This window comes from Podarcis melisellensis (genome assembly GCF_964234715.1).
Source record: "Podarcis melisellensis genome assembly, chromosome: 4".
Taxonomy (NCBI): domain Eukaryota; kingdom Metazoa; phylum Chordata; class Lepidosauria; order Squamata; family Lacertidae; genus Podarcis; species Podarcis melisellensis.
The window spans coordinates 48,912,136-48,939,762 of record NC_138531.1 but is presented as its reverse complement, the minus strand read 5'-3'; the positions used below and the strand labels follow the sequence as shown (position 1 = coordinate 48,939,762).

General features: G+C 43.1%; 1 protein-coding gene and 1 long non-coding RNA gene across 7 annotated transcripts in view; one reads left to right on the top strand and one right to left on the bottom strand.

The window, feature by feature from the left end:
* The window catches only part of AGPAT3 (1-acylglycerol-3-phosphate O-acyltransferase 3), a 71,400-nt gene extending 56,306 nt beyond the window's left edge, over nt 1-15,094 (top strand). For all 6 annotated transcript variants that reach the window (XM_081909241.1, XM_081909245.1, XM_081909244.1 and 3 more), the window contains 6 exons: nt 564-725; nt 2,258-2,411; nt 4,296-4,398; nt 7,300-7,375; nt 8,986-9,184; nt 11,804-15,094. In XM_081909241.1, the coding sequence (XP_081765367.1) occupies nt 564-725; nt 2,258-2,411; nt 4,296-4,398; nt 7,300-7,375; nt 8,986-9,184; nt 11,804-11,892 (783 nt within the window). In that variant the 3' untranslated portion in view covers nt 11,893-15,094. The remainder of the gene's footprint in view (nt 1-563; nt 726-2,257; nt 2,412-4,295; nt 4,399-7,299; nt 7,376-8,985; nt 9,185-11,803) is intronic.
* A 2,348-nt stretch (nt 15,095-17,442) lies between these two features.
* LOC309368888 lies at nt 17,443-26,650 on the bottom strand. The gene is made up of 3 exons (XR_014167950.1): nt 26,009-26,650; nt 21,952-22,052; nt 17,443-17,746 (listed from the first exon to the last, which is right to left on the bottom strand). It is a non-coding gene; the product is annotated as an uncharacterized lncRNA (long non-coding RNA).
* Between the last annotated feature and the right edge of the window lie 977 nt (nt 26,651-27,627).

The following is a 27,627-nucleotide window of genomic DNA, read 5'->3' as shown; positions in this document are numbered from 1 at the left end:
GGGAGGGTAGGGTGGGGTTTTTCCTCAGGAGGGTAGTAGGAGATGGGTGATTGACTCAATGGATATGGTAAACCTGGTGATGACTGTTAACGATTGCAGGAAAAAGCAAGTCCTACAGGAAAAGCAAGGGATAGTGCGCAGATGATTAGCATATGTAATGAGCCAGGAATCCAATCCAAAAGAAGGATTGAGCATTTCAGACTCAGACAGGTGAGACAAAGATTCACATTCCCAATTCAGTCCAATTGGCCTTGGACCAATCTCTCTCCTCCTCCCCTTTTACACACACAAACATACAAACACGCAGAACCCACCCAACCACATAGGGTTGTTGTGAGGATAAAATGGGGAGAAAGCCATGTTTTCTAGAGCTCCTTGGAGGTAGGATATACATGTAGTAGTAGTAGTAGTAGTAGTAATATGATGTGACTAGTAAATTCCAGGAAACAAAAAAACAACATCACCTTACTAGGCCGCTTCAGAACAGTTTTGGAAATGGCACAATTTGTAAATGATGTGTTGTAAACAAACAAATGGATACTATCTTGTGGTGTTCCTTTCAGAGTTCAAAAGTTCTTGCTAAGAAAGAGCTGTTGTACGTGCCCCTAATTGGCTGGACATGGTACTTCCTGGAGATTGTTTTCTGCAAAAGGAAATGGGAAGAAGACAGAGATAAAGTTGTTGAAGGTCTAAAACGATTGTCCGATTATCCAGAGTATATGTGGGTAAGTTATATCTTGGCACTTTGAACAAGATGGTGAAAGGTGCGGTCTTCCTGCATGGTGTGTGTGTGTGTGGCCATATTAAGATTTTATATACAAATCTGTATGCGGATTCACGTCTAATAGTATATAGCCTTCAATGTCTCACCTCAGGTAGGCTGTGCAGCTGTCTTTGGTTTAAACCCTTCATTTTCGCAGCTTATTCAATGAATTCCAACTTGAAATTGGCAGGTGTGTTTGTGTATGGTACACAAGTATGGGCCGGATTCAACTAACTGGCCCAGTTAGCCTTCCATTCTCCTCCCTTGAACCCCCTAAATTGGCTTGGTGGGGAGCAGCGGTCAGGAAAACCCCCAAAATAGTACATGGGGGGGGGGGGAGATCATTCCATCAGGCAAGCAGCAATGCTTGAGCTGACAGAACAATCTCCTTAGTGCTATGTTGAATTTCTCCCATTTTTTTAGTATGAGGTACAGATTCTGCAGAAGTGATCCTGCAACATCACTGTATTTGGATATAGTATTAATATGCTGAATAATAACAATGCACAAATAGTCAGATGTGCTCCAAATTTACATATTGGGAATCCATGTACATTCTCCCCCTGAAAAAATACAGTTTTTAATATCTTTATTGGAAAACTAAGTGATGAAATGACCCTAAAGAGGATGCTTTGATCATGTGAGGAAATTTGAGGTATGGGCATGTTCTCATTCTAAATGAGTTCTGGGTCAGGATCTCCTATTTGAAGCTGAGGCCTTAAGATCTAGGAATAGGTGGAATTCAGACATCAGTAAAAGTGCTGAGCCCTCTGTTCAAGTCAGGATGGGGACGGGAGGCAAAACACTTCAACAGAATACGTCCAGCAAGCAAATAGTCATGAGTGGCAGTCTAGTGCTGGTTAAAGGTCTCCAGATGGGAGGATAAAATAGTGCAGTGGAGAGGGGTGTGGCATTGAAAATCTCCCCATGGAAGATGTGGTGGTGCTCTGGTTCTGAGGTCCATGCTCTAACCATGCTGGTAAGTCTCCTTGTGTACCTGTTGCCAGCTCTGGGACTGGCATGGTACTGAAGGTGAGAGAGATTTGAGAAGCTGAGGGGAGTTCTGGAGAGGAATGATTGGTAAACGCAATGGTGCCTGAGGATTCTTCTCCCTTCAGTGAAAGGAAATGATCGAGGGAGAGGGTCTCTCAGTGACCACTAGGCACCATGGCTGTGTTCTGCCCCTATAGGTGGAGGCTGTATCCCCCTGACTACCCAGTTGCTTGGAACTGCAGGTAGGCAGAGTGCTGTTGCCCTTAGGCCTATGGTTGGCTACTATGAGAACAGGCCGCTGGGCTTAGATGGACCTTTGGCCTGACCCAACAGAGCTCTTCGTTTGTCTCTGGGTCCTTGGTGTCATTCAATCTTTCCACTGATGCAAAAGTTTCTGAATCCGGATACTGGTCCCCAGCAAACTCTCCATATGATTTCTTTATTTGAGAAGTAACACTTGGATGTTTCTTCCACCCCTCCCCTCTTCTTCTGTTCCATTAGTTTCTTTTGTACTGTGAAGGAACTCGTTTTACAGAGACCAAGCATCGTATCAGTATGGAAGTGGCAGAATCCAAAGGATTGCCTAAGCTCAAATATCACCTGTTGCCCAGAACCAAAGGTTTCACGACTGCCGTCCAGTGTCTCAGGGGAACAGGTATCTATTTCCTTGGCCTTCCTTGCAGTGTTTGTGGATGTGATTCTTGAGCGCATTCATTGCTGTTGGTCCCCAGATTATTATTATTTTCTTCAGTGGAAAATCAGTATTGACTTTAATATTGACGTTTTAGACCGCTGGATTTTATTTTGTAATTAGTTCTTAATACGTTAATTAGTTCCCCTTTGAATTCAGAGAAATTAATACTGCTTATTAGCACTTCACATTTCTAAAGTGGTGTGCAAACATTGACTAATTAACGCTCCCAGCGTGCATGTGAGGTGTAAGTTCGTGTTATGCCACACAGACAAGGCTGTTAAATAGGACAGATGGCTGGCCAAATACAATTGTGGGTTACAAGTTTTGCTATGTCTTTCCAGACAACAGTATCAAAACTGTTCTGCGGAATCTGGGGAGCTTAGGAAATCACAATGTCCCCTTCCATACTTACTGGTGGAAGGTTTATCACATTATTTTACGCCATTCCTTATCCACATTCCTCTCCCTTCCCAATCTATCCAGGTGTTCGAAAAGTGTGACAGTGTTTTTTAAAGACTGTTGATAAAAGATTTTGGAGCTTCCCTTTGCAAATTGAAATTATTCCCCCACCTCCACTCAGCACAACCCAGAGAAGTATAAATGTGATTTAAATCTTGAGGAAATAAAAGAGTGTCTAGCTTCCACTTAAGTGCTTAAGTACTATTGATTCAGGAGCACTTACTTACATGTACTTTCCTCTGGATTGTGTTTAATCCATAAGAGCCACTCGAATCTAGGAAAGACAACAGAGTTGAATCTGGATGAAGAACTGCCTTGAGCAAAACACTGCCCTGGATTAATTTCCCTTTTCTGCTAGATGGGAAATATGTTAACACACATTTCAGCATGCTTGTGAGATTCTGAGAGGTGAAGATACCTAATATTAATGTTAATTTTTTCTTTCTATATGTGAAGTAATTTCCCTTGTGTTTCTGTGAGTCACATATAGATAGATACCCGTCTTCATGTATGTATAATCTCAGGGTTCTTCACTTCTGTTGGCTGCAACATGACTAAGATTCACCCCATTAAAACTTAACACTAACGCTAAGTTCAGATTTAATCACCAAACCACGACTTAGTGTTACATAAAGGAGGCTCTGACTCATGAGCTCCCTCGTCTCTTTTTCTTCCCTGTATGCTCAAGCAATCTGGTTCTCTCCATTATTTCAGTTTTTGCAGCAAACCATAGTTTGTTGTTGTGTTGTATACAAAGAGGGTAACTCGCTTCAGATGTCATGTTAAACCACTGTTTAGCATTAAATGCATGAACCTGCTCCCTGTCCCCTCCTCTGGCTTAACTACAAGGAAGAGATCAAAAGCGTTCACTAACCATTGCGTTTAGCTTTATCATGTTCCCACACACACCACAGAAAGCGAGTATCAGAAACCGCGGTTTGATCTTAGCTTGTTTGACAAACCATGATTTGAGCTAACTACCGTTTGTCCCAATTCAGATGAAACAAACACTGCTTCTGAACTTCTCTTCCCTCATGTGCCAAAGGAGGAGAGGGGCATGGGGAGTGCATGAACCAGAGACATGTTCAGTAGCAGTAAAACAGCGGGACACTTTTGGAATTTTGAGAAAGCAAAAAGATGCTTATTCACGTCCCACTCAGTGCAGTGAATGTGGCTGGTCCTAACCCATTTAAGTGCTGTTGGAATTGCAGCACAGTTTTGTGTTGACGTTGTCTGGCCAGTGGAGCATTGTACTTGGGAGAATGATGTGCTTCCGGTCTCAGGAGCCTCACCTCATTTGGCACTCTGTTTGTATGCCTTGTTATAACAATTAAATGTTGGATCCTAGAGGCTAAAATAATGGTGACCTCTTCTCGTTTGCCATAGTTTCAGCCGTGTACGATGTAACGTTAAACTTCAGAGGAAACAAGAACCCCTCCTTATTAGGAATCCTTTATGGGAAGAAATACAAAGCTGATATGTGTGTCAGGTAAGCATGGCATGTATTTGAGAGCATGGCACGTATTTCAGAATTGTCACAGTGTCCAAATATGGTGGTAAGCCTGCCTCCTTTTTCCCATGTTCTTTCACTGCATGGATTTGGGATACTTCAGCTGTTCAGGCTTAGTATGGAAGAGCCTCTTTCCCACCATTAATATTAGAAGACGAAGGCTGTTGCATGCATCCAGCACGACTGCGAATTCTGTAAAAGTAATACTTGGCTCTGCCTGCCATTTCAGCATCTTCCATATTTGGTTTGACAGACCCATGTGGTCGTGGGAAAGTACATTATGTAAAGCTCCATAAATTCCTACTGCCCTCTCTTAAAGATGGTGAACTGCATAGTACAGTCATTCGTGTCTTTTAGATTGCTGAGTCCAGTCTGGCTCAAAGTTCTGAGATCCAGTTGCCTGCGCTTTCTCGGATAGGCCTGCTGCTCAGCCATATGAATGGACGGCCCATCTCCTCTGTTTTTGTTTTGTTCAGTAAAAGACTTGCCAGGAATGCTTTCTGACTGGATCCGCTTCAGGCGTATCTGAAGCAAGTCATTTCTACCCTTGTGAATGGTGACGAAGGAGGCTTTGTCATCTCTTTGGTGCCCCACAGAAATACATATCATCAGGCTTGCCACAGTCTTTGCTTTTTATGGCCCTAGGAAAAGAAGAATTATCTAGTTCAGGGCTGTCAAACAGAAAGCCCTGAAGGATTATGGGGCTTTTGGGGATCCCCAAAGTGGTCCACAGCTCACCTTTCACAAAAATTACTGAACCATCTCCAGACATTGTCCCTTGTACAGCTCATGGAGTGACATGGCAGTGGCTGCCATTACTTGCCTCTCCCACCATAATTTATTATATTTTTTAAGCAAGCATTTTAACTCACACCGGTGCTGTGTTCTGAAAGACATGTACTTTTGGGCGAGGGGTTATAGTTCAATGGGAGAGCACATGATTTTTTAGTAGTGTAGCGTTGGAAGAGGGGAAGTGGGTGGCGCTGTGGTCTAAACCACTGAGCCTCTTGGGCTTGCCGATCAGAAGGTTGGCGGTTTGAATCCCTGCGTCTGGGTGAGCTCCCGTTGCTCAGTCCCAGCTCCTTGCCAACCTCGCAGTTCGAAAGCACACCAAAAAAAGTTCAAGTAGATTAATAGGTACTGCTCCATTGGGAAGGTAAATGGCATTTCCGTGCACTGCTCTGGGTTGGCCACAAGCGGCTTAGTCAAGCTGGTCACATGACCCGGAAAAACTGTCTGTGGACAAACGTCGGGTCCCTCAGCCAGTAAAGCAAGATGAGCGCCACACCCCCAGACTGGACTTAACTGTCAGGGGTCCTTTACCTTTACCTTTTTTTAGAGTTGGAAGGGACCCGGGGGGGGGGGTCATCTAGGCCAATCAATCCCCTGTGGTGCAAGAATCTCAACTAGACAGATGACCATCCAGTTTCTACTTAAAAACCTCCAAGGAAGGAGAGCACCACCACCTCTTGTGGGAGTCTGTTCCACTTGCATCCAAAGGTTCCCTGGTTAGATCCTGCTCCAGAGTTGGTGCTAAGAAAGACCCTTGGCTGCTGCCAGTCAGAGCTGACAATGCTCAGCTCAACAGACAAGTTGTGTCTTATGTTCCCAGCTTCCTCTCAAGCCAACAAACTAAAACGGCATTATTTGTTATACAGCTATAACAGGGGCAGCCAAGTTCCAAAGAGTCACAGTCTGTGTGGTTCCTCAACAGAATCTCTATTGTCATTTTAACCTTTGTCACTACTTAAGAGTAGATGGACCACAGGAATTTCTTTAATAACATCTTCAAGTTCCTGTGGTTATCTGACCCAAGCTTTGGTCACCATTGGCCTGTAGCCTTCATTTGGGTGAAAGAAAGAGAATCATGCCACTATTTAAATATATATATATATATATATATATATATATATATATATATGCAGGTTTTGGTGTCCTCGGGTGTCTTCCCGTGTAAAAGTTGGGGTGTCTAGGCCAGTGTTTCCCAACCTTGGGACTCCAGATGTTTTTGGCCTACAACTCCCATCATCCCTAGCTAGCAAGACCAGTGGTCAGGGATGATGGGAATTGTAGTTCAAAAACAGCTGGAGGCCCAAGGTTGGGAAACACTGGTCTAGGCGACGTCGAAACGTCGCCTAGACACCCCAACTTTTACACGGGAAGACACCCGAGGACACCAAAACCTGCATTCCTGTACCCGTGAAAATCTACGAAAGCATATATATATGTGGTCAAGCATATATGTGGTCAAGCATATATGTGGTCAAGACACAAAGACTTTAGCAACTAATCCACACCTAATGACCCACCTAAGTGGTACTCAGGATATCACTCAAGAAATCACTCAGGATATCCCTCAAGTAATTAAGGAACAAAAGAAGAAAAGGCACACTAGCCTGGGAACTTCCTCTCTGCCCAGAACATTGGAGGCTATACACCACACCCCCTCAACAGTATTTATAGGAACTCAAACACTGAGATCCTGCTCTGTTCCAGTAACAAGAAGCCGAAAGCACCAGCCTGAAGATGACGAGTGAGACCTCGTCGAAACGTCGCCTAGACACCCCAACTTTTACACGGGAAGACACCCGAGGACACCAAAACCTGCATATATATATATATATATATAGCACTTCTCAATAAACTCACCCATCCATTTTTGTACAAAGCAAGAAGTGTTCCGCTGTGCAACCTATGTATTCTGGCTGTGGGCACCCCCTAGTGGCAAATTCATGGTACGGATGTGACAAAACAGGATTTTCACTTGAATCTGTGTTCATCTAGAGCAGAGTACTCAGTATAAGTAACATAGAAGTTATAATTGTGATGCTCATTCTTTATTAAATGCTCTTTATTGAACCTTTTTAAAAAACACACCAGGAGGTTTCCACTAGAAGATATCCCTTTGGACGAAAAGGAAGCAGCAAAGTGGCTCCATAAACTTTACCAAGAAAAGGTAAATCACTTGTCCTGCCTCTAAGATCTTACGGAATAATATGCTAATTGAATGAATTCTCAAAGAAGACAGCATTGCTGTATCTGTAAGGGAGCAACTAGATGTAATATGGAAGATCCTTTGTGGAAGATCTCCCATGGTTATTTTAACATAAACATGTTTTCTACCATGGGGAAAGTGCTTTGACATTTGTCCACCTTTGTATATATCTTGAGATACGAATGTGTGCAAAGCTGAATGTATATACTCTCTGTTAGACCATGGTGATGCGATACGTTGCTTCCTCCACAAATGGGGCCCCAATCCTGTCTTTTCTATATCATGTGAGTTTTACTGAGCAATGGGGTTTCACAGTAGCAAAAAAGGGGGGGGGGGAATGGATATACTAACACTGAAAAAAACATCAGGAATCTGATTTGTTCTAAAGATGATACTTCATTGTAAGAGAGAGAATACTAATTCAAGAGAAAACTGTAACTTCTGCTAATAAAGGTTCCATTGGGTTGAGTAGCCTGTTTTTCTTCATTTTTCACATTCATCCCTAAGGCAGCATAGAAATAAAAACACCACTGAAATCAATGGGGCTGATTTCTTAAGTGTTTTAGAATCTGCCCAAGTCGGATCCTCACCCTGCCAGATAAAGGGTTGGAGGGTTCTGTGCTAATCTGATCTGCAAGCTATGGTTCACCAGTGGCACTGGGCATTCTTATTTGCTTCTTTACGCTGCCTTGTCAGTGGAAATGGAAATAGTTGGAGACTAATTACCATGTATTGTATATAGCAGTTAAATCAGTGGGGAAAATAAAAGGCAACCTGATACAGTTACAGCTCACTCGATGCAGCTCCCCTTAGGGGAATAATAAGCTTGAAACTGAAGATGGTTTACACAGTAACAGCAACTTTTATGTAAGGACTTGGTGCATGATAGACACCAAAGGAGAAGCCTCAAGGATGTAAGCACATGAGCCTGGGGCTTGTATGGGCTCATGCAGTTCTAAAACCAAGGTTTTGGGTTACATGCAAATGCAGCCTAAGTTTACTACCTTCTAACTTTCTGCAATTGATTGTGTGAATGGGGCCCTGAATTCTCGGGGCTGCCTGAGAATAACTTCCATTTCCACATAATTCTAAGGACAAGTTGTGTTTGGTTTAAATAGTAGCCATAACACTTGATGGGGACTAACAGTAGTTTCAGGTTAACACTTCATGACTAGGTTACATGAATAATGTAAAGTGTGACATTGACACACCTTTCAGCTTCCTGGGAGACTGTATTTTATTTATATTTTGTTTTCTTACCATAACCTGCCATTTTATCATCAGGGAACACCATCTCCTATCCAGACAGTGATGGCATGTAGAAGAAGGCACAATGAATAGAAAAAGGATTTGGTTGGGAATAGAGTAGCAGAGCCTAGTTTCACTAAAAATGTGTTTTTGCTTTTTAAGTAATCATGATGGAACAGAAAATACAGATTGCTCCTGCAGCAACGACTACGGGGTCACAGAGACCTGCCTCTGTGACCATATTAAAAGGTACAGGCATTGAATGATATGAATGCACCCCTGTGTGTCCCCAAATTATAAAGGTTTTTCTTTCTCTCTTCAAGGATGCTTTACAAGAGAAGTATAATCAAGAGGGTACATTTCCTGGAGAGCAAATCAAACCTCGCAGAAGACCATGGACTCTCCTCAACTTTCTGTTCTGGGCCACCATTGTCCTGTCTCCTCTTTTCAAATTTGGTTTTGGCATTTTTGCAAGCGGATCTCCTCTCCTGATTCTTTCATTCATGGGCTTTGTTGGAGCAGGTAATAAACGCCAAGCTGAATGTGCACATCTGTATCCTGTGATACAGCCAGGCCCCACGGTCATTTGCTCAGCTTGTTAGCTGACTTGCAGTGAGGTGGGGAAGGAAGATTGTGTTAAGACAAATAAAAGCTGCATTCATCTATCTATCTGTACTGGAACACAGTGGTTGTTAGACCTAATAATTAGCACTTTGAGAAGTGTACTCAGAATCTTGTCTAGTCGTACCTTGGTTCTCGAACCAGGGAGCATCCTGCAGCCAACCAGAAGCGGCTCCGGATGTTCGGCTTCTGAAAATTGTTAGAAAACCGGAACACTCACTTCCAGGTTTCGATCATTTGAGAACCGATTTGTTCGGGAGCCAATGAGTTTGAGTTCCAAATTACAACTGTATTTTGATTATCTTTCCCAATCGAGCTCAGGATAGGTTGCAATATACACTTCATTTTCTTTTTACAGTAGCCCTATGATAAGTTTAGGCTGAGCAACAGTTACTTCCCTAAGACCATCCAGACAAACCTAATACATTAGCCCTTGCATCACATAGACACCTATATATACTTTTCTCCTTGTACTAAAGCCTGTGCTGGTTTAGGCTGCAGTTCTGTTGCTGCTGCTGCTGCTGCTGCTGCTGCTGCTGCTGCTGTTCTATATCACCCTTCATCTGAGGATCACTGGGCAGTTTGCAGTAGAAAAACAAAAAAGTGCATAAGTAATAAACAAAAACAATGCTACACACACAGTTTGAATGGATTGTTAAATATATTTTAAAACTTAGTTTAATTGTTGTACCTGCTCTTGCCTTTTACTCCTTTGAGTCCTTATCAGATGCTTGATCTCTGCACTGGTGTTCTGTGCAGATGTAGCATTTAATGATGCAAAATTCAGGGTCCCAAGGGGCTTGGCATTCATTCCTGCCCAGGGCCTGTGGGGCCTGCAGCACTGCAGATGTTGTTGCACTCCCTTGCCCATCAGTCCCCAGCCATCACGGCCAATGGGAATGATGGAAATTGTAGTCCAACAACTTCTGGTAAGCCACCAGTAGAAATGGGTACCAATTTTGGTTTCTCTCATCTTTCCAACCTTATAGTTAAGTTCTCCACATTTTCACATCTGTTTGCAATTTTAAAAAATAAAATCTACAAATGGAATGCAGTTTTCTCCTAATATAGATATCATACTATGCAATTTTGCCAACACATGCATTTTATTTTCCTTAATGTTTAAATTTCCCATAATATGGTATATTTACGTATGTTGTTTTTCACAAAGATATGTATTCATATGCACAGTTTACCTTAGTGTGTGCATTTTTGTTTACATTACTTGGCTAGAAAACGGCATTGCAAATTTAGAAAGATGTCTGACGTTCAGTTTGTATATTATTTTGGTTATTGCAAATTAATTTGATTCACCTTTAATAATAATAATAATAATAATAAATTTTATTTGTATCCCGCCCTCCCCAGCCGAAGCCGAGCTCAGGGCGGCTAACAACAATCAAAACAATCAGATAATTGCACATTCTAAAAATATTTCATTATAAAAATCAATTGAAATCAAATTAATGGCAACTGATTAAGCAAGATTCTGTGCAGGTTGCCAGAGGAGGGAGTCAGGCTGTGCCCTGACCAAAGGCCTGGTGGAACAACTCTGTCTTGCAGGCCCTGCGGAAAGATGTCAGGTCCCGCAGGGCCCTAGTCTCTTGTGACAGAGCATTCCACCAGATTGGAGCCGCAGCCGAGAAGGCCCTGGCTCTAGTTGAGGCCAGCCTAACCTCTCTGAGGCCTGGGACCTTGAGGGTGTTATTATTTGCAGACCGTAGGTTTCTCTGTGGGGCATACCAGGAGAGGCGGTCCCGTAGGTATGAGGGTCCTAGGCCGTATAGGGCTTTAAAGGTTAAAACCAGCACCTTAAACCTGATCCTGTACTCCACCGGGAGCCAGTGCAGCTGGTATAGTACCGGATGAATGTGATCTCGCAGCGAAGACCCCATAAGGAGTCTCGCCGCGGCATTCTGCACCCGCTGGAGTTTCTGGGTCAGTCTCAAGGGCAGCCCCACGTAGAGCGAGTTACAATAATCCAGTCTGGAGGTGACAGTCGCATGGATCACAGTGGCTAGGTCAGGGCGAGAGAGATAAGGGGCCAACTGCTTAGCTTGGCGGAGATGAAAAAATGCCGCCTTTGTTATAGCTGTAAATACAAACTGAATAAAATTTCTTCCCTACCCTGGCCATAGTTTCCCTGTCCCTTTTTGGTTCCAATTGGCTGTTTGTAGATAACTTTAAAACGAGTGAAAACTCAGAAGTGCAGTTTATGGGATTGGGTATGGTAGTGCAGAGTGGGATTTCTAGTAGCTGGGGCTTTAGGATGCTGAGTTGGTTCTTCCTCTTTCTAACAGCTAGGAATTTGGGAGTAGTGGTATAGAATGAATCAGCACAACACACACATATATATACACATACACATACACAGCCCAATGTGTATGGGTGTACACATGCATTATGCATATGCGCACATTTTGCTACCTTCTCTATAGTTTACTTTTCAGTATATAACAGATCATTAATGGACAAGGAGCGGCGTAACTCAGTCATCTCTCTTTCCTTTCTGTTTTAAAGCTTCATTTGGAGTTCGCAGACTGATCGGCGTAACAGAAATAGAAAAAGGCTCCAGCTACGGCAACCAAGAATTCAAGAAAAAGGAATAACTTCACAGATACAGTTCCAAACATATAACAAGACTATGGTATCAAATTAACTTCATTGAAAGAAAGACACTTAGAAAACTTATCTTTTTTTTCTTATTAACTGATAACTACTAATACTTGAGCCAAGACTGAAGAAATTAGAAGATTCAAGAGGAAGAGGAAACAATTGACTACTTACCTGCCCAAGGATCCCTGTGTTCATAAGTTTGGGGAGAAAAAATATCTGGGCTAATGTTTTGTTTTATTTTTGGCTTTCTTGTGGGTGGGAGGGGGAACTAATGGGTGTAGCTACATGCATCTTCAGATAAACTGGTTTGTCTTTCAAGAGTACAACACTTGCTCGCAAGAGGAGCTACTGAATGTTTCTTCTTGCTAAAACTAATTTAATATTTTCTTATTCATGGCATCTTTTTTTAAAAACAAACAAACAAGCAAGGCAGCATGAATTGCAGCAAAACACAATCTCCAGTTGACTAACAGCTGCTCCTCGAGGAGGAAGCAGTTTGGAAAAGCTACTTCATCCTTGCAGATGTTTTATTTTTAGGTTAATATTTATTCATTTCTGTACACCCGTGGCGTTCCAATGGCAGCAGTACCTGACTGATAAGCACATACTTTGAACAAGGCACTAGAATTAATGCGGTTCCAGGCTTCCCTACTTGACAGACACATTCCTTACCCCTCATGCACTCCCAGCTGAAACAGGGATGTGCTTAGCTCAGTTTCCTACATAGATCTTGGACTTGCTATTTCTTTCTTTAAAAAAACAAAACAAAAAGCTTTTATGACGATCCTGAAATTATTACCAGTATGACTATGGCTGCTCAGTCATTTCATCTTGGCAGTACTACCCCCACTGCAAAAAAAAAAAAGTGTGTTCTCAGAATCCCCTGTATGGCTTGTGGTGCAAAAACAGCATAAAACAACAGAGAAACCTGGAAAAAAATTGTATTCAAAAAGCTACTAATTGTAGTAGATAACATAAGGTTGGTACTGTACCTCTGCAGCCTTCAGCACACTTACTTGGAAGGAAACACTACTGATTTCAGGTCAAAATTTCTTCCAGGCAAATGTGTTTAGGGCTGGAATGTCAGTTTGCCTACACTATCACGGGATATTGCCAGGTCATCCAGCAATCAATGAAGCCTTTATATAAGGTTCAGACTTATTGAGGATTTTCTGCTGCACATTAAGAGCTACCGGTTTGGTTTCAACAATCTCTGGCTCCGAAAACACACATAAGAGCTAAGTAGAAAGGTTCTTGATGTGGTGGCTGCCCTCAGTCACAATGCATTGAGGTTGCTTCCCTGTGGAAAGCCATTTGTTTGCTTGACACAGCCTTCAAGCCAACCATGTTTTGACTGGCACAGCACCTCTAGGTTTACTCCATATAATGAATGTTGTAGGTGAATGACTAGTCAAAGTCTCCCTTCAGATACTGTTTTGTGCGCAGCTGCCTTTAATAGGGCTTTGCAAATTGATTGCTGCATCTCGGAAATATTTGAAAGCATATGGCAGTGGCATATATCATCTTCCAGTGCTGGGACCAAATTTTGCAATCAGATCCGCACCAAAAAAACACACACAATACAATAGGAATTAAGCTCTATAAATGGGATTCAAAGCAGAATCGGGCCCCCACTGCTCCTTACGATGTGATAGTAACACACACATCCTCTCATAGCCAGGGATAAGTGTGTGACATCTTACTTTCCAAATGTTAGCATTTTTTAATTATTCTTATTCCTCACTTGTAGGAGCTCGTTTTGAGAATACTTTTATGTGCAACTTGCCACTCTGAAGTTTGGAAAGATTCTTTGCGGAAACGGCTTATCTTAGCTTTCTCATGCTGATGAATGTTTGCTTAGGGATTTCTACATGAAAGGTTTTTGGAATTGTCCTATGGAGCCATGATCAAAACAACCAATATCCAAACATGTAGAAAATGGCATGCAAGAGAATGGTTCATGCAGCTAGAACACTGCGCTACCAGTTCCTGTTTCTGCAGAGACAAGCCATTTTTCAAATAAAGCAGTTGCTTGTCTCTTCAGTGAGGGAACTACTATTGCAGAAAAAGATCTTCATTGGCTTCTTAAGTCACAGCCCACAGTATCCATGAATTTTGCTTTCCCCCAGCATAACATTGTACTGTCAGTCCCGGAATCGGTAAGCTACGCTTCCTGAAAGGGGATAAAATCTACCCTGACTGTAAGGGCAGACAACTTATTAACTTCATTGGAAGTTGAACCTGTGCTTCTTGGGGAGAATCCAGCCATGACTATTTTTTACTTAGTAAATATATTCTGCTTTTTGTTTTGTTTTTAAACAGTTAGACAGCTGAGCAGAGAGCTTTCCTCTCTGTTATCTAACCAGAGGACTGAAGAGGCAGGATTGTGTTTTTTAAAAGTACTTGGTAAATAACACTTCCTTGTTGGAAAGGTTTTTTTCTTTCCTCCGTTTAACAGATGCTGTATAATTGCTTTCTGAAGAAGATGTTGAATATATTTTAAATGCACTTAATAACAAAAACAAAGTGGGAAAGTCCCCTGGCTGTGCATTACTATTACTTGTGAGCAAGGAGTTATGTATTGATAGATAAGTCCAGACACTGTAACAGAATTAAGTGGGGGGGGGGCAGGCGGCAAGCGGGGGTCATGCAGGAAGAAATGTTGCAAGGAAGCAAAGAGTGTACAGATCTGTTAAAATAGGTGTCCAGCCTCCACTTAGCGCAAATGGCTCCTGCTAAAAGGTGTTGGGAGTACTGCATGTACATTATGGAGAGAAAAAGCAGATGTTTTCCTTCTGTTTTGTTTTCATATCATGACATATTGATCATATTTTGTTTTTGAAGACATAGCAAAGTATACATTAATTTGTTTGCAGTTTTAGAAAGACATATCCGTTTTGAAAACTGAAGTGTACAACATGGCACAATCTAGTACATGGCAGCTCATCTTTTTGGCTTGAAATTTTGGTTTGTCTCTTCAAATAGTTTTTTATATAAATATGCAGAGTACGTGTGAGAGAGTATTACTGGAAACAGCAGTAAGTGTGTCTCATGAAGAATATCAAGCGGTTTGGGTTGGAACAGTGAGCATAGATTTTATACCTTACACTATTTTCTTCTGGTTTAATAGAACATAGCTTGTATATTTGACTACCAAGCCCTTTGAGAGCAATAATAAACAAAATATATCATGAACTTTTTCTTTTTCTTTTTCTTTTGGTCTTTCTTCATTATTCAATTTTAATCATTATTAGAATGTGGCAGCCGTTTCCCCTTTCCTTCCATTGTCAGCACTCCATTTGTGTTTTGATGTCTTGGATTAAAATGTAACTTTTAAATGCATAGGCTGGCATCCAAAGACCTGCTTGAGATACATTCAAGAGCTTGAGCATGCCCTGTGAGGTTGGTTTGTTTTTCATTTTCCGCAGCTGACACAATGCCATATTGTGCCTCTTCCTTTACCTTTGACTCCTGAGATGTGTGCTTTCAGGACCCACCCTGGGACCTGCTGGCAAAGGGAAGGTAATAAATACTATTATTATTATTATTATTATGAAGAAGAAGTAGCCAGAGGGAGTCTTGCAACACAGCATTGAGGGAAAGGGGTTCCTGCTCATCAAGAAACACATTTAACCTTATTCTTCCACCAAACTACCCACACAGTTGTTTGGATCTGTGCCGTTTGCTGCAAGCCATTCTGCCATTAGGTGCTCCAAAATTGTGTTGGTTTTAATGGGCCTTAGCTATAAGTTGCATTGGCTCCAGGCTAAGTTAGTTCCCCTTGAAATCCATGGGACTGGAGTAATTAGCTTGTCTGATTTAACTGTATCTTGCCTGAAATTGCTCTGGAAGAAGAGCAGTAGCCCAGAACGTGTAGGGCGCATTACGTTTCTTGCCAACTCCTGTTTTGTTTTCAACATAGACATTTGATCCATTTTCATGATACTGCCAATTTACATAGATGCCAGCCTGCAACCAATGGGATTTTGTGGCAGATCCGGACTGCTTCCTGGTCTGGTGTTGGCATTCAGTCCAATCTGCTTCCTACCTGCTATTAGCTCCAAAGCTAAGAGGTAAAATTGCCCCACCAAAAAATGTACTGAGCAGCAAGAATACAACATTTTCGATTTGATCTTGCTAAATAGTTTTCCGGTAGCTCACACGGTGGTGGCCGAAAGGCATGGTTTGTTCCATCACTGTGTGCTTTATCGTGCCCTTTTGTTGGTCTTCCTTCCTCTGATTTGTGTCCTGTTTCCATTCCTCATGCTGCTGCTCCTATAGTCTCTTCAGCCTCTGGTTTCCTCTTCTTTCCCCTTCCATTTTGCTCTCTTTCTATTGTCTCAAGCTTTAAAGCTTTTGCTTCTTAAACATAAAGCTTCCCATACTCTTCTTCCACCCTCTCTTCTTTGCTTCTCACCATCCCCTTATTCATTCATTGTTGCCAGTCTTCCTAAACCTAGAATCACTTCCTTTTTCCTTTCCATTTGTTTTAATTATTTCGTTTTTATCCCACTCTTCACTGAAGGAGCTCAGGGCAACAAACACTGCTTCTCCCCAGTGCAGAGATTTAAGCTGAGAGTAACTGGCTCAAGGTCACCTAAGCCACATCCACACCATATGTTTAAAGCATGACTATACCACTGGGTGGCACTGTGGGTTAAACCACAGAGCCTAGGACTTGCCGATCAGAAGGTCGGCGGTTCGGATCCCCCAACAGGGTGAGTTCCCGTTGCTCGGTCCCTGCTCTCCTGCCAACCTAGCAGTTCGAAAGCACAAAGTGCAAGTAGATAAATAGGTACCGCTCCGGCGGGAAGGTAAACGGTGTTTCCGTGCTCTGCTCTGGTTCGCTAGAAGCGGCTTAGTCATGCTGGCCACATGACCTGGAAGCTGTACACCGGCTCCCTTGGCCAATAAAGCGAGATGAGCGGCACTACCCCAGAGTCGGCCACGACTGGACCTAATGGTCAGAGGTCCCTTTATCTTTTTTGTACCATTTTTAACAGCCGTGGCTTCCTGCAAAGAATCCCAGGAACTGTAGTTTAAGGGTTCTGAGTTGTCAGCAGATCTCTATTCTCCTTGTGGAGCTACAATTCTCAGAGTTCCCTGGACAGATTGTTAAACCACTCTGGGAGTAGAATTAACTCCCTACAACTCTCAGCACCCTTAACAAACTTCAGTTCCCAGAATGCTTTGGGGAAAGCTGTGACTATTAAAGTGGTATAATAGTGCTTTGACTGTATTGTGTGGGTGTGACCCTAATGAGCTTCATGGAGGCATAGGGATTAGAACCCAGTTTTCTACAGTCCTAGGCCAAGACTCTAGCCCTTGCTACACACTGCCTTCCTGGGCTCTTTACACTGGCTGCAGCCAAATTCTAGAACTGAATCCTGAGGTTCTTTCTCATCCTTTAAAACATATCTAAATCTTCCTGTAGCTTTTCAACTCTCCCTTCTCCTATTTCCCTTTCCTTTTGTCATAGAGTTTTAGAAGCCAGCTTGCAAGTAGGCGTGTATCTGATAGCAAAGCGACAACTGACATGTTACAACTTCCTCATTCTTTTATTGACCTTTTATTTCTTTTGATGGTACTAAGAACAAACCGGTACATTTTTAAACAAATCATTTAAATAAGCAATTAGGGCTGTACTGCGCAATTAGGGCTGCAGTCCTAGATCCACTTCCTTGGGAGTAAGCCTCTTTGAACTCAATGGTACTCCCACAAAGGTTGCTCTGTGGGAAAGAATCACACCTGTCTTCTCTCATACCCAGGATGTGCTGTTCTGACTAGCTCCTATATTGCACCGTGTTCTGTAAGGTAGGCAAAGGGTGGAATGTGATCGCAAGACACCTGTAGATAAAGAAGGGGAATGGTGTAGGAAGAAGCAATGTCCAAAGCCTTTGAGAACACCTACAACCCCCATCAGCCACAGCCAGCATGGGCAATAGTTGGGGTTGATAGGAGTTGTAGTCTAGCTACACTTACAGAGCCAATGTCAATTTGATGCGGTAAGAACTAATGATTCACCTTCACCCCATTACTTAACAACTAGAAAGCTGGGTGTCCCATTGCCCAGCACCTTACAACAGGACTTGGGCTGACTTGAGTCTTGCGGGATCTGCTTACTAGGATTCCCGTGACCCCCTAATAATGTGTTACAGCAAGAGGGCATGCCATTATTTGAAACAGACGAGCCACAAGTAATCTGCAATCCTGAGTGTGCACTCTTTCTTCAGAATATAAGAAGTGCCTTGCTGGATCAAACCTAGCTCACCCTAGGTTTTGAGAATCCCAGCAGATATTAGAGAAATTGGGCATGGTCTCAATGTTTCCAGGACAAAGTGCTCTCTCTCTCTTTTACTGCAGTACTTGCTGACGCAAAGAGGAAACATTTTCCACATCGTGTTTTGAAGCATAAGCCTTATGTTAGTATAAGATCTTTTCAATAATGTTTGTTGTGCAATTTTCAGCAGCTGCCAAAACTACATTATCAATGTTTTTATTTTAAATTTGTATTCGTCAAATGACAACCGTGCTTTAAATTCCAAAGAATGTAATTTCAATAAATCACATTTGTTCAAGATCTGCAATTCTCACTGGAAGTAACTAATGAGAACAGAAAGCTGCAGAAGTTCCTGTTATGTTATTGTTTGATCGCATTCGCTGGATTTTTACTTTCCATTGTTCCCTTTGTAATCCCACCCTTGTTAAAGGAAGCCCTCATAAGTAATGGGGTGCAAGCAGGAAAAAAATACGCACCTCGTACTCCTTAGCATTTTTACAGTACAATCCTAGGCATGTCTACTCAGAAGTAAGACCCATTGAGTTCAGTGGGACTTACTGCATGGTAAGTGTCCATAGGATTGCCGCCTTGGAATATACTCTGTAATACTTACGACTTCCTTGTAAAATTGGATAAATTTTATCATCATGTCTATATTGTACATCCAAGGGGCTGGAGCTGAAACATGCTGATGAGATGAAGGCTATTTGGTGAGTTCATAGCAGAGGCCAAGATTAGATAATTTCTGTTTCATAGCTCAGCCTCTTTACCACTATTCTACACTAAACAACAAGAATATATGAGGGTATTAGGGATTTGCAACTGCTCCGTATCAGGGCTGATTTTACCATTCCCTGGGACAAACTGTGATGTCAGCAAAGCACCATGACTCCACAAAGCTTGTTGCACTGCCACTCTGTTTTTCTGTATTCTGTTCTATACAGTATATATCTATGTTTTCCATGTCTCTCACGTCTCTCTACTCCAGGTCTGTGGGCTTGGCAAGAAGTGAGGCTTTCTCAATTCTGCCTACAGAGCGCTAGAGGAGCTCTGGATTATTGTGGTTGGAGCAGAGTCGTAGAGGGGTTTTTTTTAAGTTAAAAGTTTCATTTAACAACATAAAAAATAATACTTTGTTTTTTAAGCAATTGTCCCCTGCCTGCTTGAAAACAAAAATCCTCCACAGCTCTGCATTGCAAGTTGAGTGTCATACTCTCCCAACACAAACAAGCACTGGGAAAGCCAAACTGACCAGTGCAAAGCTGCGAGTGTGTTTTCTTTTAAGTACAAGCAAGAATACACAACACTTGCCCATATATCATTTTAAAATAGGAAAAAGAACCCCACTCTTGAAAGTATGAAATTAAAATGGATTGTTGAAGATGGCCTATAAGGATATTTGCAAGACCCTTTTATCACTCCCTTGAACCTGCAATTTAGTAGGCTTAATCCACTTGATGCCTGCAAATTTGATAATCTTTTTCAAAAAGGGGGGGGGGAGAGTTAAAACTGTTTTTGAGTTACCCATAAGAGTGATTGGGGAACGCAGAGCTTTATTTTATATAGTGCACCTGGGAACCCAAATTGCATCTCAAAGCACACAGAAACTTGCAAACATCATTTTAAAAAACCTGCATGGAGACAAGATCCATCTTCAACCCCATGCACACCCCCAGAAAACAATTTACATAAGTCATCTAGTTGTCTTCTTAATTGCACTCATGCTCACTTTCTTTGCAATGATAAGGTCCATTGTCTTCTTCACAAATGTCAGCCGTCTCTTCCAGATTCATGGTCTCAGAGAAGACATTATTACTAATCGCAACAGCGCAAAACCTGACATACGCAACAGAGTTCTCTTTGTTTTACAGACAAAAATGCAATGTAAACAATATAAAAATGTTAAGATCAGAAACAGACTAACTCTTATGAGATATGTACTGTAGTCTTAATCACCTGCATAAGCCTGACGGAAATGAAAGGTTTTCAGCAGGCATTTAAAAGTTGGCACAGTCTGCTACTGGCAGTGTCTTCCACAGGACTGGGTCAATGACACTAAAGGCTTACTTTCTTGTTTTTGTCAAACAAGCCTTGTCAGCTTGCGGAATGGCCAACAAGGCTTCAGCAGTTGATCTCTGTGATCAAGCTTGGACCAAAGTTGCTCAGGGCCTTGTAAATTAACACAACCTGGCTCAGTAATAGACGGACCTGGCTCAGTGGTAGACGGACAGCAAATGCAGATATTTTAACAATGGTGTCACATATTGCTTGCCAGCTGCCTTCACCAGCAGCCTGGTAACCATACCCTGCACCAGCTGACGCTTCAAAGCGAAAACCAAGGGCAGCCCTACATTGCAGAAATCCAGCCTTGATATTACCAAAACAAGAACTGCAAAGGAAGGACTATCTCTGTCCAGGAACAATTCCAGCTTGCCAACCAGGTGGAGCTGATAAAAGACCCTCCTAGCCACAGGTGGCACCTGGACCTCTGATGTCAAATATGTATCTACCCCCAAGCCATGCACTTGCTCATTCAAAGCAAGTGCAACTCCATCCGGAATGGGTAACTCGACTGTCTCCCTTAGAGCAGATCTATGCACCAGGAAAGAAGCAAAGGTACAGGAGTGGAAGACCTTCTCACACCACAAATCTCCTGTCTCACCCCACTCCCAAACCTCTGGGGGAGTCCTGAACAGCAGGGGCTGGTGACATGGGGAACGGCAGAAAAGTGGAAGGAAAATCTTTCCAAATCAAGGTACCTTGAACATTCAACGGAGCTCCACTCATGCGACCTGCTGCCTCTGCCCGGTTTGGGGTGACTGCCATGTACACGCTATTCTGGACTGCACTTGAACCTTTTAGGGTATGCAGGAAATATTTTACAATTTTGTTTTTTAAAAAAGTGTTCTCCTCCCCCTCCCTTTCTACTCCCCTTCTATTGCCATGATCTAAACTTCAGAGGCCATTGCATGTGCATGCCTAGACCGATAGATGGCGATAACAAACTATGCAATATCACCTGCTGATCTACTGCTAGTTGTTACATAGGAAGTTCTAAGCAGCTGTTGGTGCCCAGGTAGAAAGTTTAGGTAGGAAACCAGAATGCCACTTCCTCTTTACACATCCAACCCCCTGACCCTCTACACACAGAGAACATTTCTTTGTAAGGGCAGGGATGCCCAGTCATGATGTGACATGCTTATTTTTGCTGTTAAACACAGCCCAAGAAATATTGGGCTCCATTTGAGGAGAACAATGCTTCTGTGGAGGTCCTCCTTCCTCAGGAACATTAACAGCAGATGTACAGCCAGGACAGGCTTTTCCCTGTAATAGGCTCCTTAGCTTATGATGCCTCAGTTAAAAGCTTTCTGTACTTCATGGCTTTTAAGATGCCTCTCTCTCTTTGATATGTTGCAGTTCCTCCTGATTGTATACCACAGGTGTTATTTTAAATGCCAGAGATGCAGTGGTGTAGCGCGGGGGGTGCAGGGGGGGCCGGCCGCACCGGGCGCAACATCTGGGGGTTAGGGTTAGGGGGGGCAAATCCACGGGTTAGGGGGCGCAAATTACTTGCCTTGCCCCGGGTGCTGACAACCCACGCTACGCCATGCAGAGATGGCATACCCTCCAACATCCTAGTGAGACAAATCAGTACATGACCTTGATGGAGGCCCCGCCCCCTCACCCAGGCCCCGCCCCTTCTCGGCTATCAGCTCCCTCCCTCAGAGCTCACCACTCCCCACCCCCACCCCACTGAGGGCCCCTTACACACCTTCGCTCACCACCTCCTCAGCCGCTTCAGGGGCCGCAGTACTCTGCTTTCCAGCCGACGTACTTCTGGAAGCAATGCTTCATTTCTGGAAGCTAGCACAGCTTCCGGAAGGAGGAAGGAGAGGGGTTCCATCTTTCAGCCAGAGCACGGGATCCAAAATAAGACATTCAGGATTGGGGTTAGAAAGCCAGGGTGGTTTCTGTAAATCTGGGATGCCCTTCTTTAAAAGGGACAGTTGCACTGCCTGGAGATGGGAAATTTGTGGATTGCTAGGTGTTGTTAGACCACAACTCCCATCAGATCCAGCCAGCATGGACAATGGCCTGGGATTAGGGGAGTTGTAGTAGGACAACAACATCTGGAAGGATGTAGGATTCACATCCCTAGTTTTGGGTCATGCATAGGATTAGTAGAACTTTTTTAAAAATAAAATAAATAAATTGTGAACTATTTATATTTTCGGTATACTGTGTAGATACCACAGCGGACAAGGAAACCTAACTCTTGCTCTGAAGTTTTCTCTATGTGCACACTAAATACATGGATGGGGGAGTGGCCTCAACCTCTGATGCTAACCCTGCCCTCAGGACTCCCTGCCTGAGTGTCTAAAAGCAGTATGTAGGCATGAGGTGCTTGGTACAAATGGAAGCTCTTATCCCTTATGCTCCTGTATCACATATACAGCTATATATTGGTACAAGAGGGTGCTGGGCACTGTTTGCACTGGCAGCTAAGGAAGAGAAAGATGGGAGAAGCCAACAAATCTGCCTGCCAATCACTCCCTCACTGCCCTGCTGATGTTGAGGCCCATGAGTTTTGTCAGGGGGACCAGGAAGTGGAGAGAAACACCAGGTGCAGCTTATTGCTGCTACCTTCTTTCTCTTTCTTTCTTTTGCTGCTGTGGAAAAGGTGTGGGAGATCCATTTCAGTGGATGCTTGTGGGCAACAATTCATGCTGCTCAGGTTGAGAGCCTGGATGAGTTGAAGAGTGCTGGTGAAAGGTGTTAATGTTGCTCCAAAGCCACAGAGTGAGGGTCGATTAGGGCAAACAGGCCTCTTCGTGTGAGACAGATTGCTAAGACCATTGATTATTCAGCCTTGAATGTTAATAACTGTAGCTAAGCTGCTCAGTTGGTTGCACACATGATGCTAAGGCACAGTTTAATAAACCATTGTGTAATAAACCATGGTTTAGTGTTATGTATGAACCAGGCCAATGTAGACAATACTGAGGTAGACAAACCGGTGATCTGACTTGTTATAAGGTAGCTTCCCATATTCCTATGTTACCTGTGAAAGCAATGCATCAGTTATCGCTACAGTAATGAGAGGTAGAAGGAAACCTTTTAATTATGGAGTCTTTCAGGGTGCAACATCAACAGCCACCTCAATCGCATCTTCATTTCCAGTTGCTGAAGCTGAAGCTGCATACTGCTACAGACTGATCTCCCAATTTGGCTATAGAAACCTTTTAAGATGTGGAAGTTGAAATGACTAACAGAAGAGGACACTGTTCAGCTCAGTGTGTTTAAGACCACAAGGTTTGCATGTGTGGCTTTAATTTTTCTTCTTCACTGTTGACTTCTCACACACCACAAAGAGGTTGGCAAGCAGAAGACAGTTACAGCAGCCCAGAAAATAGACCACAGGAACCCTGAGCAGAATAAGAAACAGAACAAATGCTCATAGGGATATATGATTTTTAGTCATAGCAACCTTCTTTGATCTTAACTCAGCTGAGAGGAAACAAATTTGTGCTTAACAGATTGTGCTTTTTAGGTATTTTCCACATGCTCCTCTTCTTTCCCCTTTTTATCTGAAAGCTGCAGCAACATATCCGCTCAGCTTTCTGAGGGTAGAATTATTATTTAAAATATGAGATTGTATTTGTTTTGCATAATGATTTTATTCATAATTTATTATGAAGGCCTGGGTCGTTCTCAACGCAAGATCAATAAACAAGCTCAAACTAAAATGCTCCTTGGCAGCATTTTAATATCTAAAAACACAGCAGAATCATGTCTTCCCATCCAAACCTTTCTCCTAAAGTTTGCCTCCTTTCCTCACAAACTGATAATATATGCTTACATAAGGAGGGACCTGTAATAAAATGTTACAGTGCATGCAGGGCCTCCTGTTTACTATCCCAATCTGTTAGCCACGCCCTTGACCTGCTCCATTCAATTTTCCTTCCTAAGTGGTTTTCCAACCCTCACCCCAACAACCATGTGAGGTAGGCTAAGCTCAGAATTGGTGACTGAACCAAGGTCACCATGGAGCTTCATACAACAGTGGAGCAAGCCGATCGGGTGCCTGGGGTGGCATGCCTGAGGCGGGGGCCAACCTCCTGTGGGGGTGGAGTTAGCCGCCTGTGGGGCCTGGAGGAGTCTGCCTGCCTCCTCCCACTCAGCTGCCCTTACAGCTGAGGGGGAGGCAGTGGGTGGACCATTTGGGGAGTGTGGAGCCTGCGGGCGCCCAAGCCAAAGCATCACTCCCAGAAGAGACGTGTGGCTCAGGCATGCTGCAGGCCCCGTGGTGAGTACCGCCCGCCATTTTGTCACCCCTCCTCAGTGGTGACACCTGGGGAGCCTGCTTCCACTCCCCCTTCTTCACCTCTGGCTTCATGGCCAAGTGGGGATTTGGAGCCTGGAAGCTAATGCTTTGACACTACCCCTGGCTGTAGAAGGAACTGCTGAAGTGGTCGAACCAGGCTCTTTCCTGGGTTAATGCCTTAGCAAAGTCTTTTAAGCATCTCTACATGACTAAAGGGTTTGCCAAGTACAGGTGTGTTGCCCCAGAAACTACTAACTAGTGGTGCTTCCAGAAGAAGGGGCAGATATTCCTGCCCACCCCACAATTTCTCTCATTTACTCAGTTCTATATTATGCCCTATATCTCTCACCCAATGTATCATAGCTGATTTAACCAGTCCCACCAAGTCACCTTCATTCTAAGGAAACCCAACCTGTGGTGTGCTGGCACCAGGGCGGCATGTCCTGTTCCATTTCACTGCCTGAGGTGAAATAGAAACATGCCACACTTCAGTGTCTCCGCGACCTCCCTTATTTGGTTGTGTGGCTATACCCAGCAAGTTCTCTCAAGAGTTCACTGAAATCTCATGCAATCTTGGTGAGATTTCATAAGATTTCAATGACCTGTTTCTGTTTCTGGCACCACTTCTCCACCAGTGGTGGTGGTGGCGGCAGGGCAGGCAAGGCACCCATGAGGGGGCACCTTTTGGGCTTCCACCAGCCAAGGTGGCTACCTCAATTCACCTCATGGGTGGAACAGCCCCGGCCTCATGGGTGGGATGGCCCCGGCCGACAACCTCTGAAGTCTCCCACTGCTCAGAGACTGAGGTACGTGTAATACTGATGTTAGAAGTAGGATTGTGTTTCTTGGAACAGGAATTGTGAGCAAGCTGTGCCTGAGCTAAGGTGAGAGAAACAGCAATACTCCTGGAACAGATCAACTTGATGTTCCAGCAGCTTAAAAGCATTGAACTGAAGATACAGCAGCAAGCAGAGCACCAAACACAGATGATGGAGTAGCTTAAAAGCAGTCTTGAACAGCAGAAGCATTATTGAGCAGCAAATGGAGCTACAGAACCAGAGGCCATGCCATCAGATTACGGGGAGCCTTGAAGGGGGAAATGGCGACCTCCGATGTGAGTTTATGAAGACTCTTAAATTCACACATAAGAAGGTGAGAGCTTTGCCTGTTCAGCCTCTACAAATGGTTGAGAATGACCCAGAAGCTCAGTTGCAGAGTACTCAGATGAGGTGGCTAAGGAGATCAAGGGCAGCTGGAAGGCATAAAGATTGGACGTCAATTGTGGAGAAGGAAGAGACTTTGACTATTTAGAAGTCTGCAAATGGGTAGCAGACAGAAGGAGTAGAAGCCTCAATAATGGGAGAACAAGCAAGAGTCGGAGGAAGCAAGTGCCACAGAGAGCACTGAAGACACACCCAGAGCACATCCAGACTGCCCCCCATCCTATAACAATATTCTGTTTACTTTTCAGCTTTTTAAAAACAAATTTTATCTGCATACTTACTTGTGGAGGGTGTATACATTTCCTTTTATATCAGGTCTTGCATGCTCTTGCTTAAAACCCTTATTGATGGTTTTATCAGCGTCCACCAAGTTCCCAGGAACTAGCACTCCCCCCAAATTACATTTCTTCTTTGAGAAGCAGTTTAAGACCTTTGTGTGGGGAAGGTAGTTGCTCATATTTGATATGATGCTGAAACATGAAGTGAAGCTGATTTGACCTCTTTGGAAGTTACCCAGAATTAGTTCTTCAGAACACTCTTGTGCTTTCCTTGTGACACTGCTGCACTGCTTCATGCCCAAGTTAGCCTTCCCTTTTATTAAAGTCTCTTTCCACAATATGCTACTTATGCCATCCAAGTCATATGCCTGACACCAGATTGCCTAAACAGGCCAATGTTTTCAACGGGGGCAATAAATGAAAAGGCTATTTTGTATATTATGCTTGTGCTATAAACGTCTCAGCATATTTGACATGATTATCTAGAAGAGATTGACTTAACTTTTGGAAAAGTTCTTGCAGCGTAACATCAAAATGAGTTCTAATTGTTTTCTAGGTGGCCTTGTTTTCTTACAGTTCACCATGCCAAAAAAAATTATTTATAAACCCTTCCAGTCTATGCAATCTTTCCCCCCCTCTCTCATCACACTCTCCTCTGAGCATAATAGGATGTTTATTTTAATTATTTCATGAAATTTATACACATTTTGATTGTAAAAACACCCACCCACCCACCCACCCTCAAAGCAATTTACAAAAGATAAAACAGTAAAATCAAGAAAAATTACAACCCTACTTTAAAATATACAAAAGCTAGATAGAGAATATTGTACATTATTTATTAAACTACCCATTATGTAATGCCTCAGATGAGTTCATTCTCTTAGAGCCCTTAATGAATTCCCAGACTTTGTTAAGGTTTGATACTTGTTATGCAATCAAAGCACAATATGTAACCCATAGAATAATAATGATAATAATAATAATAATAGTATTTTATTTTTATGTTATTTTTATATAACTGGGCTCAGGGCGGCTAACACCAAATTTAAAATACAGCTAAAAAACCCCCTAAAAACCCAAATTAGTTAAAATACAGCTTAAAATACAGCTTAAGATGCAGCCTCGTTTTACTGGTGGCCCATAAATCAAGACCTTAAGGGAAGGGAACATCAAATATTCACCAGGGCCAGCTATCCACGCTGGTCCTACATGGGCCAGCAAAAGGGCCGAGGGAAAATTTATATGCAGGATCCCATATAAGGGGTTCCATAAAAAGAAGAAGAGGGGAGGTCAGACTGAGTCCAGACCAAAGGCCTGGTGGAACAGCTCCGTCTTGCAGGCCCTGCGGAAAGATGTCAAATCCCACAGGGTCCTGGTCTCCCGCGACAGAGCGCTCCACCAGGTCGGGGCCAGTGCTGAAAAGGCCTTGGTCTAGTCTTTATTTGCTGTTGTAACTTATAAAAGATGCTATAAATTATAGCATTTAGTTGCTATTTCTTGGACTGATGACCATCTGCTATGCTTTAATCTTGCTGGTGGTAGATACCCTTTGATCTTTCTGTCCCTACATCTGAATGATTCTAAGTATTCTATTTGAATTCTCATTTTGCATAATGGAA